Source organism: Nipponia nippon, unplaced genomic scaffold (genome assembly GCF_047370975.1).
Source record: "Nipponia nippon isolate SJK-2023a ecotype South Korea unplaced genomic scaffold, ASM4737097v1 scaffold_4, whole genome shotgun sequence".
In the NCBI taxonomy this organism is placed as follows: domain Eukaryota; kingdom Metazoa; phylum Chordata; class Aves; order Pelecaniformes; family Threskiornithidae; genus Nipponia; species Nipponia nippon.
The window spans coordinates 71,509,204-71,522,800 of record NW_028262358.1 but is presented as its reverse complement, the minus strand read 5'-3'; the positions used below and the strand labels follow the sequence as shown (position 1 = coordinate 71,522,800).

The window sequence follows — 13,597 nt, the reverse complement described above, 5'->3', positions numbered from 1 at the left end:
GAACTGTATATCAAAACAAGAGAAGTTAGTTGTGGATATAGCAACTACCCAGCAAATGGAGATAATGCTGTCTGATGGAATCACATAATCATAGAATAACCTACTTTGTAATGGACCCCTGAAAGTCATCTGGTTCAAGCCACTACTCAAAGCAACTCAAAGCTAACTTCAAAGTTACATCAGGTTGCTCAGGAACTTGTACAGTTAACTTAATATCTCCAAGAACTGAAATGCCAGTCTTGCTGGCAGGGCAGCCTGTTCCAGTGCTTGACCAAAATTTTTTTTCCTTATATCTAATCAGAGTTTTCCACATTGCAGCTTGTGTCCATTGTCATTCATCCTTTTGTTGTGCACCTCCAAGAAAAATCTGACTCTATCTTTTCTGTAACTTACCCATTAGGTAGTTAAGAGAACAAATTTATTGTCCTGTCCTCCTTCACCCCAGGTTAGCCTTCTCTTCTTCGCACTGAACAAACCCTGCTGTTTCAGCATCTCTTACATCATGTGCTCCAGCTGCCTGACCATTTTGATTTAGGTCCACTGTACTCCCTCCAGTTTGTCAATGTCTGGGCAGCCCAATATTGGATACAGTACTCTAGCTGCTGTCTCACAAATTACATCCTTCAACTTGCTGGCCAGACTCTTACTAATACAGCCCAGGATGCTGTTGGCCTTCTCTACTCCAAGGACACATTGCTGACTCATGTTCGGGTTGATGTCCACTAGGACTCCAATGTTTATTTCTAAAAAAGCAGCTTTCTATCCAGTCGGCTCCCAGCCTGTACTATTGCACAGGGTTATTCCACCCCAGGTGCAGGAGTTCATATTTGCTTTTCTTGAACTTCACGAGGTTTATCTTGGCCCTTTTCTTAAGACTACATAGTGGGTAGTCCACCCATCCAGTCTATAGCTCTTCAGTCTCTAAGGATCTTTTGAGAAATCATGTTGGAAGCTTTGCTGAAGTCAAGGTGGGTTACACCTCATCCTCTCATCCATTCCCTCTCCTTTGTTTACTGAGCCAGTCATCTCATCATAGAAGGCAGTCAGTTTGGTCAGGTATGGTTTGCTCTTGAGAAGTCTGTGCTGGCTGTTTCCAGTCACCTCTTCTTCATTTCCTGCAAATGGCTTCTGGAAAGATTTGCTCCATAATCTTCCCAAAGGTTAGCATAAGTCTGTCCAGGCTATAGTTTTTTCTTTTTTTGAAACTGAATGTTGCATTTGTCCTTTTCAGTCATCAGGGACCTCCTCCAATTACCACAACCTTTCAAAGATCATTGTGGTTCCAATTCTTCAGTGAATCTGGCATCACTAAATGGCAACTTCTGGCAAAGTTGCTCTTACCCCTCTTTGTTTCACAGATCATAATGAATCACAGACCATAGCATGTTGTTTTATACTTTTTTGTGTCGGGTAGGCAATAGTATGAAAACAATGTTCCTACATTTAAGTTATATCAAAATTTGTTTGCCAGAACAAGAGACGTTGCAGTTTGTTTTCATTATATTCTTCAGGAATCGCTGATAAAACAAACATATGCCTTATGCATGCAGACACTTATAATTCAGTTATTTTGCAGACAAAATAATCTTATTATTCTGTACACAGTATTAGATTTGCCACACATCAGCAGCAAGCAAATTAGAATTTCCAGGGTGCAACTCTCTAGACCAGACTAATCTGGAAGGCACTGAATTCCTGCAGTTTTAATATTAGACTTGGTCTTCCATATGCCACCTTTTGTACTAAGTACTTTGTTTTTCAATCTGTGTAATTCCATGTTTTATACTTGTTTAAAATAGTGTCCAGACTAGCATGCAGAGTTCTGCACAGCAGGAGTTACCTGCAAATCACAGATCAGAGAAAGCGGTTAGCTGAGTGAAGACCTAAGTCATGAGATACCTAATCTCCAAGGGTCTATTTGCCTGGATTGGGAAGAGCTGACTTGTTGCCACCTTAGAATTTTCTAGATCTGGGATTTTGATGTTAATGTACAATGCAAGACTTAAAAGATGTTGAAAGTGGACTTTGGCAGCTTGGCCCATCCTTTGCTTTGTTTCCTGACTTTCATTGCTGTAACTGTTTGATCTTTCTCAGTGTGTAACAAATCACAGTATTCTCCCCAAAGCCATCCTGTGATATCTATTTATTTGACACTGCAGAGCTGCTCTGAAGGGTGAATAACTCAGACAGATACATTATTAATCATTAAAGTTCAAAAGCTTTCAGAATATTAAGTCAGAAGAGTACAAGAGGACTGAACATATAGAGGGATGGGCACTTTGAGCAGGTATATAGAGAGCTGGAAATAAACCAGTACAAATTACATGCTATCACATCTGATTACTGCCCTGAAGTTCTTTCAAATACATGGGCACACGGATAATGCCAGAGTGGATTAGCAAAGTCTGACTGCATTTGGTTCCTACAGAGATTTTTTGTTATAAGGTTATTTATGTTGTTTTGTCCAGCATTTGAATTGAATGAGTGAAAGTAATTTAACTTCTGTTCTCTTCCATCAAATTTTGCCTTCTCTTCTCTTATAGTGCAATCATGGAACACAAAGAGCTGTTGAAAGTTCCCTGGGATTGGCAGATAGGTAAGAAAACACTTTACATCATTGAAGACAGTTGCTGAAGGAGGCGTGGAGACAACCAGTGTTTGGAGAGGCAGGCACAAAGTTTCACAGGAGCCAATGTTTGTGACTTTTCCGCCAGTCACTGCCAAAGGTTGAACCGCATGCCTCATAACCTTTCTTAAATGATCTGTCCTCCCATTGCCGTATTATGCCTTCCTTGCACCATTAGGTTAAGCATATGAATGCCATAAGATAATTATTCAGGCAGCCATGAAGTAAAACAATAATGGGGTTCCAGTTCTAAGATTCAGTGAGACACTGGGACAAATAAATAAGGTAGTCATTAAGAGCCAAACCTTTTCAATGAATGCCAAAGAAAGAAAATGGAACCTAACAAAAAGCTATGAAAGTACTTGCAGTGCATATTATAGCCCCATAAACTTATTTCCAAGGGGAGCATTTCTGTATGCAAATGGTTAATTGCTTTCCAAGTAGTCTTGGTGGAATATAGCAGATGTGTCTTTTAGACAAGTTTAGGTAGCATCATGCACAATGAAGCTCTTACAGTGTTTTGCTGTGCAGTGCATTGCATGTTCCTATTTCAGTTTGGAAGCTTGAGTTTATGATCTAAGACTCCCTTCTAATTAGCCCAACAAATTACTTGCTTTAAAAGCGAATCGACATCTAGGAGAGTCCCTATAATCACTCTTTTACTATTTATGACAATAGAAGAAATAAAAGAATACTAATATTATAGAGCTGATATACTTAGCAGGGGATTGAAGCTTTGGCAATCCATTGACAATAGCTTGTTACCTGGTTTCAGAATGAACATCAAAATGAAAGCTCAGAAGTGTGCAAAGGCAACTGATGATGTGGGGAGTCCCTGAGGACAGGCGATACAAGTTGCGGAATACACTGTTGTTTTCTTTAATTTCCTCTCATCATCATAAACCTTAATAAAAACGGTGCATCTTTCACAAAACACTGCACCTAGAAGTCTTGGAGATTTGATGGTTGAGCTGTAAAACTAAATGACAAATCAATTTAAAGTATCCATGGAGAAACACCCTCTACTGCTTACTATAAGTGTATTGGCCTTCTTTAATCTGAGATAATTAGCATAATTGCATCAGTGTTTGTTTATACTTCATGATAAGGAGCTCAGGGACATAATTAATCTGGTACTGATGAAACTAGCAATGGTCATAGTGAATTAATCTACTATCCATGTAAATGTCATATATACTTCCATGGGAGTTCTGTTGTAACTCAGTATCAGTGAAATGTGCTATTAAAATAAAGTCTTACTTGGTCTGTGATGCCATTAAAATGTCATTGAAAGTTAGTCACTAATTCTGAAGAGTCCCTATGCTTCTAAGGAGGAGATCATCTTAGCAAGAGCATCGTGGATATGTACTTGTTTTGTTAGAGCAATAATTGGAAATGCGGTGCAGTTGAACATGGATTAAATGGTGACAATTATGTGTAGTTTTGTGTTCTTCCCTGGCTGCACTCGCTGTGCTTTCTATTGCATTGGCATTGATACAAGGTTGTCAAGTAGTGATTGACAAATCTGTGTCAGGGTGTTCACAGCCTTGTCCTGAATAGTTATCCACCGCGACAGACTCAAACCAGCAGTCCAGCAGAGTTAAATCATCAGCCTTCTGAATGTTAGTGATAAAGTCACAGCAGGCAATCTAATAAATAACTCAAGGTGGCCTGTTGCTATCTGCCATAATTGTGCTATTAAGAATGGATGAGCTACCTTTCAGCTGATGTAAAATGCAAATGATTTTGGACTATAAAGATCTAAAGCCAATCTGTTATGTCTATCATGTTTAAAACAGGCTGTGGCCCTCCTGGTTTTAATTTTGGAAATTCCCCTGATACATAGCATCATCTTCACATTTAGTATAAATCAGTGTAGCTCTGTTTGAATCCTTGAAGGTTTAAGTATTAATACTTGCTGACAACCTGACTAAAAGGAGAATGATGATACTGTTCTGACTGGTTTCATATGAGACCATGACACATTCTGCAGAGTGATACATGAAATAATAACAAATAAATTAACATCAGTATTATTTAAGAGAAAAGTGAGTTTGAATCTCCAAGGAAGTGTTCTGTGTTACAGGGGATTTGAATATTTCTGAATGGTCTTTATTCCAAGAAAACTGCATGAAAAATCATAACGGATTCCATTTCATCCCAATGAAATGATAGCTTTTGGAGTGAAAACGCAAAGGATAAAACATGCAACATTCAACCACTATGCTCAGGAGCTAAAACAAGTTCCCAAGGCATGTTAGTCTTGGTGGTACTTGGGCTACTTTAGAGCAGTCCCTGGGGGCAGATCCTGCCCATTTATGTGAAGGTGCCCAGTCTTAAGATAAGTGAGGATATACTGAGGGATTGGGGCTTGTTCAGTCTGCAGAAGAAGAGGCTTCGAGGAGTTACATACAAGGAGGTTATCAAAAGGACAGAGCCAAGGTCTTCACAGCGGTGCATGGCAGGAGGATGAGGGACAATGGGCAGAAGCTTAAATGAGAGATTCAGACTGGATAAAAGGAAAATCTTCTTCACACTGAGGACAGGCAGGCAGTGGAGCAGGTTGCCTAGAGAGGTTGTGCATTCTCCATCCTCAGAGGTTTCAAGACCAGGCTGGACAAAGTCCTGAGCAACTTGGTCTCATCTCGCAGCTGAGCCTGGTTTGAGCAGCGTTTGAAGTAGAGAATTCTGAGCTCCCTTCCAACCTGTATCATCCCACGATCCTATGATCCTAAGTGCCCAGTTCAGACACTTACGAGGCATTCACACCTAAACTGACAAAACTGGTGACCTTACCCATCAGGGTGAGCACTGACAGACAAGGTGGGATTTCTTCCACCAGCTTTAGATATCTGGGATGTGGACATCTGATTTAGTTAAATAGACTCCCTTTATCATCAGCAAGAATAAACAGGCATGACAGAAATCATACTATGCTAAAGCTGGTGTCTAAAAGAGGTTGGACAACCTGCACCCTAAAATTTCCCAATCTCTTCATTGACCACCAACCCTCAGTATGTGTCCAGAGTTAGGTGTAAAGAATCCCACCCACAGCTGCCTTCATGCAGATTAAGCCTTCAGTTCAGGACAATGCCAGCACATCTGAAAGCAGACAGTTACGAATTATGAGCTTCTCAGGGTTTAACACAGACCAGCTGATCAGCAGATCATTACAAAACCATCCTCCTAACTTACCAGGTTGCTTCCTTCCAGTGCCTGCTGCAGGCAGTCGGTGCCAGTGGCTCAGTGCCTGGTTAGATGCAGGTCCCAGCACCTGGGACTGGAGCACGAGTGGCGATTCCCAAGGCTGCCGTCAGCACTGCAGGGGTACCCAAGGAAGCTGAGGCTCCAAGCCTTTGACTTAAAACATGTTTTTAGTCTGAAAACGGGCCCTCTAAGAAGCAAGATCTGAAAATCAAATGATGTTATTTCCAGTTTGCTTCTTGTCGTCACTAAATACCATCCAGCTGGTGAGTATTACATGTATTTTTAAGATGTAAATGAAATGCCACTTTACATTCACCTCTGATAGGACAGCTACAGTTTAAGGAATTTTTCACTGGAACTGAAATGCCCTTTGGAAAAGCATCCTGTGAAGTGCATGTAGTTGGCTGCCAAAGAATATGAACACCAAGGCAGTACCATAAAATTATACTGTTAGTTGAGAGCGTAAGCCAGCAAAGCACCTGAATATGTGTGTTAAATCCAGACTGACTAGCAGGGGCTCAGTGGACCAGCTGGTGGTTTGCAGACTGTACTTTGAGAATGCTGACTTTGGGTCCAGAATGGCTTTTGCGCCTGACCTGTTCTTGATTTAAGCCTGGAAGAAAAGCTGACTTAATGCTCTTGTATGCAAACAATTTCTCATTGATCAAAACTACGCTCCATTTGATGCAGTCATTTGCTTACTACAGAAGAGTTGCAGAGTTTGCATAAAGCAACTCTTTCAAGCACTGCCCAAGACTGATTCCGTTGTTACCCATATACAATGCACACCTTAAAAATTTGCTACCTGTTATTAAAAGCAGTTCTTACTGTGATTATCCATATTCTGAATCTAAATTCACATTCGTTATCACGCCATAACAATTGATACGCAGTCACTGACATTTTGTCACTGCTGTATTTGTTTCAGATGAATATACACTTCAGTTGAGATGCTTCTAAAGGACTCAAACTACCACGGCTGATTTTGTCCTCTAGATAGCTTTTCTATGGAGTTTTTAACTAAGCTGATCTACAAGCAGATACAAATCATATGGGCTTTTTTCCCCCCTTCTAATTCCTTTCAGGACTTTGGCAATCAGATTTTCTGCAACTTTTAGTCAATAACAACATGCTCTGAAGAGCTGGCGTGAGTCTAAATTTAGGCTCGTGCACATATCAGCTGGGAATTCTACAGCATACGGCAGCCTAAGAAATATCATTTGCATGAGAGCAGATGAGTGAAGTGTTTGCTGTTTTTTTAACTTCATATTGATTAATGTGCCTTGGGATTTATCAAGTAATAACTGAAGCAATGAATTCTTTCCCAGTAAGTTATTTAGGTTTTTAAATGAAATTAGATTTTTACTGTACTATATTTTTATTATATTAGTGTCTAACAATCTAATTTGTGTGAGGCACTCTGTAAACATGTAGCAAGAAATAGTCTCAGCTCCGGAAACCTTTATTAAGGAAGGCAGACAAAAAACGGTAGAGGAACAGAAGCACAAAACTGTGAAGTGATTTATCAGATTTGGTGGCAAAATAGGACTAGGACCTCTGTCACTTGAGTGCTGTCCTCATGCATTCATCCATTGGCTCATTAACTCCTCTGCAAATACTTTTGCATTCATTTTTAGGGTGCGTTCCCAGACAATATTGTGTGCTCCATCCAACTCAGCTGAACTCAGATGGTGTTGGGGACATTCAGCTCCTTAAGGGACTAGATTCAATGTGTCCAAATGCATCATTTCATCCAAATTTATGTTGGACATGAGGTATTCACTAGTAGTATAGGAGGCTAATTTAAAACAGCACTGCTGTTATGGGGACCACAGAGAGCAGACCTTGTGTCCACTGCTGTGTAGGTATGGTTTTCACTGGTTTTCATTTATATTTAGAATGATGCTCTTTATATATATATATATATATATATGTTCATCTTAATAATTTGAATCCATGTTTTTTTGAAAAGCATTCTTCATCCTTTTTTAAAAACACAGCCTTCTTCCCAACACGAGTCATTTCTGCAGGCTATGGAAGGTCACTCTGCTTCTTGTTTCTCTTCCGCAGGCTTGTTGTATGTCGGCTTTAGTGCCTGTATGTTTGGCCTCTACAGCTTTATGCCAGTGGTCATAAAGAAAACCAGTGCTACTGCTGTCAACCTCTCCCTACTCACGGCTGACCTGTACAGCCTCTTCTGTGGATTATTCCTCTTCCACTACAAGGTATGTGGAAATGAGAGATGTATTTGGGTAATAGCTGTAAGCCTGAAGAAATACCAGTGCAGAACAATGAAACAAAAGAAGCCTTCAAGCTTTGCTAGATCTACACAGTAAAAGTGCAGATTTTTTTTTATAGTTCAGGCTTCCCACACCAAAACCAGTTTTATTCTATGATTTCCAGTGGCTAAAGAGAGCTCATTTGGTCTTGTTATTACAAGATTTAAGATTTGAGTACCTGTTCATCAGCAACTGCATCACTAATTTCATTTTACTTATCACAGGTAACTTTTAAATGCTGTGACTGGACTCGGGGTGGGAGCATGAAAGTAAAGACTCTTCCAAAAATCCTATAGAAATTTTTTGCCTGGTAATAACATTGTTTCATTCATACCGATTCTGAATTTATTACTCATAATTGTCCATGAATTACACCTGTCTTGTCAGCCAAACCGGTGGCTTGCCTGTTAGTGTAAATGCCAAAATGAACAGCAGATTTGTGTTGAAATTAAACTTTTATTTCTCAGGTCCTCTAATATTTACAACACTGTGTTGTACAGGCGCACATTTGGTCTCCAGTTGCAAGGAATGGCACTTCATTATTCACAAGTATCCCCCTCCAGTGTCCATCACATGAAAGTGGCATCAGGGTGCCATAGGCGATTGCTTTGTACCATCATTTATTCATAAGAGGGAGGTTACTTGATAACTAAAATGATGGCCCAGAGAAGCGTTAGGCAAATGAAAGCCTTAAAATACCGAGTACCTAACCAACCCAAAACAGATTTTGTGATACTGAATGAATCTGAATGAGACAGTGAAAGTTCAAAGCTTCAGAGTCCAACATAAAATTGGTTTTCGCTATTGCCTTTTATGTTGTAGTTATGGCTTTAAGAATTCTGCAGACAGAAGAAAAGGAACTATAAAACAAAAATTTTACTGAGAACACAGTCTGCTCCCTTGCAGGGAGCATGGTGTCTGTCTCATGGTGATTTGCTTCCTAGTTCTTTCTGCCCCACACTTCAAATGCAAAGTGTTTGACATTAGGTATTAGCTGAAAATTGTTATCCCCTGTTAATAATATTATTTGATACCCATAGCAAAATATATTTAGTGATGTTAGTCCAGCGTTCCTAAGAAAAATGTCTATGTTACACAATAAAAGACAGACAAATTTAATTCTGAAAACAGTGGTGGTGTTTTAGCAAAATCAAACTCTGTCAGAGCGAGAGACTCAAAAGGCAGCAGGGGTTGGACAGCTTTGTGCTCAGCATTGCTCAAACCTGACAAAAAAGGCAATTTTGCAAACACAAACCTTGAACTTCAGGCACTTAAAAGGCAGAAGCTGCATAAAAGGTTTCATTTTTTCCCTGTATCTAATTGTTGGGTACACTGGCAGAGTCAGGAAGGCAGAATTTTCAACCTCATTGACCCCCTGTCTTTCTACTGTATGTGCATGTCAACTCTTGACCACAGTGGCACTTTGGCCTCCCTTTAAGACCCATACTGAAAAAGTGCTGAGGAGGAGAAGGCTCAGAACTGGAAGCTCTTCTGGTTGAAAGCAAAGTCTCATCATCTGTCCTGATAAACCAGTTAAGTTCCACCTCTGAAGTAGCTGGTGGTCCCCTCTGTGCCTTACTTGCCTGATTAGAAAACTGTTTGAAAATCTCTTTCTCCTGCAGTTAACCGTATCATGCAATCTTCTTCACAAACTCTTATCAAACTCTTACTTCAGCCTATTCAGGTTTTTTACCTCCACTGCTCTCCTTGGGGTACTGTTTCAGAACATCACTGCCCCAACAGTTAGAAACCTTCTTATTTCCAGCATAAATTTACTTGTGGCTGGTTTTGATCCACGTGTTCTGCCAAGAGTATCCCTTGGCATGAAGAGTGCCTCTGTCTCCTTAGTATTTTACTCCATTGGTACATCAACAGAAAGCAATCATATCCTCTCTCAGCCCCTAGTTCACTAGTCGGAGTAAGCCACACTCTTACCTGTTCCCCCGAGCACCTCTCTGTCCTTCTCTGCACCTCATCCAGTTGGATTTCATCCTTCCTGAGATAGGCCCTTCAACTCGAGAAGCAGGAGAAATCCCTCCAGCACCTGGTGCAATGCTCTTGTCTCTCCATTTCTTCAGGAAACGTTACCCCCTAAATAGTAAGACTGTATTTACGGTTTTCATCACTGCTTTTCCTTTCTGGTTTGCACTCATCCTGCAATCCATGTAACTCATGTATGTCTCTTCTTTGTTCTTCCCAGCTGAAGTGCTGATAAGGAGAAGACCTTTATCAGGATTTTGTGGAAGGGCCTTTACCTGAAATGTAGTATCAGCTTCCCAAGCTGTCAGTGTCTCTTTTCGTGCCCTTCGAACTTAAATTGCAGAGGGAATTTGAAAAGAGAGGCTATATTCAGAGAACAACTAGATTTAAAAGCCCACTTAATTATCTGGTTACTTCTTTAGTTACCATGTTTTCATCCTTAGTCAGATCACCTCCTTCTTTTCTTCCTGGTTTACTGTCGGGTGTCGTTTTATACGAGGAAGTAGAACTGTGAAACGTGCAACTTGCAGTCAATAATGAAGTCTAATAACTTAACATTAACTGATCTAAATTAATTCCCCTACTAAAACCGTGTACTCTTGCTTGTTTTCTAGCTTCTAAAAAGGTGTTGCGTTCCCAGTCCAGCTGTATGTCTCCTTCAGATACACATCTCCTTCTGCTTATTGCTAGCCTGGCCAATGGGCGAAGCCCCACTTCACTGGGAAGCAAATGGTTTTATGCTGAATTAAGATCAACTGAGTGGTTTAGTGCCCCTTGCAGAATACAATTTTACGAGGCTTTCAAGAAACAGTTATGTTTTTTTCCCTGTGCTGCTACTTCTATCACCAAAGAGGTTTATTGCACCTATAGCAGTAAATCTATGAAAATCCGTGGAAGATGCAGGAAATGAGTGTAACTGGGCTTTAGAGCCTCTGAAACCAAACTGAGGGGAAGACTGCGTTTTGATTCATTAGCATTTCATTTTTTTATAATACAGACTTGCAACATCATGACATGTGGGACAGTGAATTTATAAACAGCTGCATTTACATTCTTACTCCATATGCAGATAACCTTGTAGCGCATTGAACAGTTCCCAGGCCTGTGGAAGCTAGAAATACAGCATGTTAACTTGATGCAACTCCGGTGACATATTCATAATTCAGGATGATAATTGTTCAAGGTGTTATTGTATTGAAATGTAATTATATATGACTTTCAATTTGAGATAGATGACTAGATTGTAGTGCATCGTTCTTAAAATTATCTGCATTCCCCCAAATAAAAGCTCTTGTTTTAGTTCTTCTGTAATCAATAACTGTTTCCAGATATTCCAGTGGATGGGGAAAGGTGTCTGGCCTCTTTGGTGGCTGAATATTGGCCACTGCCATAGCATTGAAGTATACAACTCCATACCTTCAATCCTTTTTTTAAATTCTGACGATATTTATATACTTTATACAATTTTGATGTTCAAAACTTTCCTAGCTATCTGTTCTCATTTCACCTTCTTCTTAAGCACAATTAAATTATCTCCTGCTTTGAAAAACAAAAGCCATCAGTCCTAAAACTTAACAGCTTGGTAACAGGTTTACATGATGGTAAACAGCTTGGGAACCAAACAGGAGGATGCAATACAAATATGAGATACGCTGTGTAGAGGGATGTCTAGGCATGGTGTGGAAGAAATTTAATGTTCTGAGTAACAGGACTGTCCTTGCCCTGTCAGAGACTGCCATAGCTGTTCTTTGTCATGGATACACTGACGCCAGTGGTGCCGGGAAATCAGGGCCAGCTCTCCGGATGTATGGGGTTGGAACTTTTGTATAGCTTCAGTTATTTTTTAGCTTAGGAGGTGTTCTTTTTTACATTTTAGTCTCAGCCTTAGCTTTATTTTTATGTGAATTTTTGAAGTTCATATTTTCATTTGCAAGCCGTACGTTGTGCTTTAGTCATTCTAAGCAAATTGGGTTCTCACTAAATAATGTAAGCAGTTTATTTTATGTTTTTCCACCAGCTAGAGCATGCATACTGATTGTGTTCTGCACCAGCAGGTCGAGTCACACTATATTATATCATTACCTAGCAAGCCAGGCACAATCAATTATATTCTGCCTTGGCAAATTCATTCATTATTTTATCCAAGACGCAGCTATAAAGATTCAGAATTTCTGGATATAATAGCAATTTCCAAATGAAGAAATTGCATATATTTCATAATAAATCAAGGAAGTCATGTATCTTGATTTAGAATCGTGGAGAGTATCTGTGACAAAGGACTTGGCTACACAGATAAACATGATACTCAAAACATTTCAGCACTAGAAATCTGAAATTATGCTAGCTGAAACCTTGCTTGCTGATGCTTACTGATGCTTCTGACGCTTGCTGATGCTTACCGAGCAGATGACAGCCTTCCCATTACATCAAGAAACAAGCCATAAAAGAGAGTGGGTTTTAACATAATGGAGAAGAGAGGGTGCAAGTTGAGGGCAGTAGGTTCCAATTTCATTTTTGCCAGCACGGATCCTAAGCAATGCCCATGAATTGGGGATTTACGTAGACTTGACTGAGATGAAAATTTGTCCCTTACTGGAAACAAAGGAGAAGAATTAGGAGCCTCCATTAAAAGCAGGTACTTCACCATCCTGATCCAAATCACTGAAGGCAGTATGGGCGTTTCTGCTGGCTTCAGTGGGCTTCAGTTCATTTTCCTAAATTAGGAAAGTCTGCCACTCAAGGAATAATCTTTAAAAAAATTCACAGTTCCATGACTGTGGAGATAAAGACCATGCCTTATTGTGACTCCCTATGCTTCACACAGTCCTTTTTTTGTTAGTGAAGGATGGCTATGATGTCTGTGGTTTGGGAGCAGGAGGTAGAATTGGTTTGGTTTGGGCGAGGATTGTTTGTTTATCAGTGTGACTTTTACTTGGCAGCCATCCATAAACACCTGAAAGACTTCTCCCAGTCACCTGACCAAGCTGAGAAAATGCTTCAAATGATGTTCTCACATTTTTTTTAGACTTATCTGCAAGTATAAGCTGAAGTCAGTAAGACCCTTTTCTTTGCTTGCACTCGCTAGGGGACTGACACCTAAGTATTTTCAACTTTGACAGTGGTGCATCATTTCTAGTAAAGCAGGCAGTGCAGGCTAAACAACTGTTTTTTACATTATTACTTCCTCAGTCATATACTTTAGGATATATTTTTCTGATGAAAATGGATATGCAAGCTGCTTGACCCATAAACTCTCTGTTTGAATGGAATTTAATCTTACAGGGCCTTTATCCTGGTGAAGGCTTCTAAGCCTTTGATAATAATGAGGATAAATCATATTACTAGTTAATTCTTTATGCCATTGGTAATGGAAGAAACCTACGTGCATGTTTCCCTTTCTTTTCCAGAGTACTAAATTTCTTACAGTGGGACTCCCTTTCAGCAACTCTGTTCCCATGAAGCTGTACTGTCTGCGTGCCTTTCATCTAAGTGGCATTTTAAAAGC

General features: G+C 39.9%; 1 protein-coding gene across 4 annotated transcripts in view; it reads left to right on the top strand.

Moving 5' to 3' along the window:
* The window catches only part of SLC35F1 (solute carrier family 35 member F1), a 251,455-nt gene that overhangs the window by 218,963 nt on the left and 18,895 nt on the right, over nucleotides 1-13,597 (top strand). For all 4 annotated transcript variants that reach the window (XM_087777055.1, XM_087777053.1, XM_087777056.1 and 1 more), the window contains 2 exons: nucleotides 2,544-2,596; nucleotides 7,904-8,058. In XM_087777055.1, coding sequence (XP_087633181.1) covers nucleotides 2,544-2,596; nucleotides 7,904-8,058 — 208 coding nt within the window. The remainder of the gene's footprint in view (nucleotides 1-2,543; nucleotides 2,597-7,903; nucleotides 8,059-13,597) is intronic.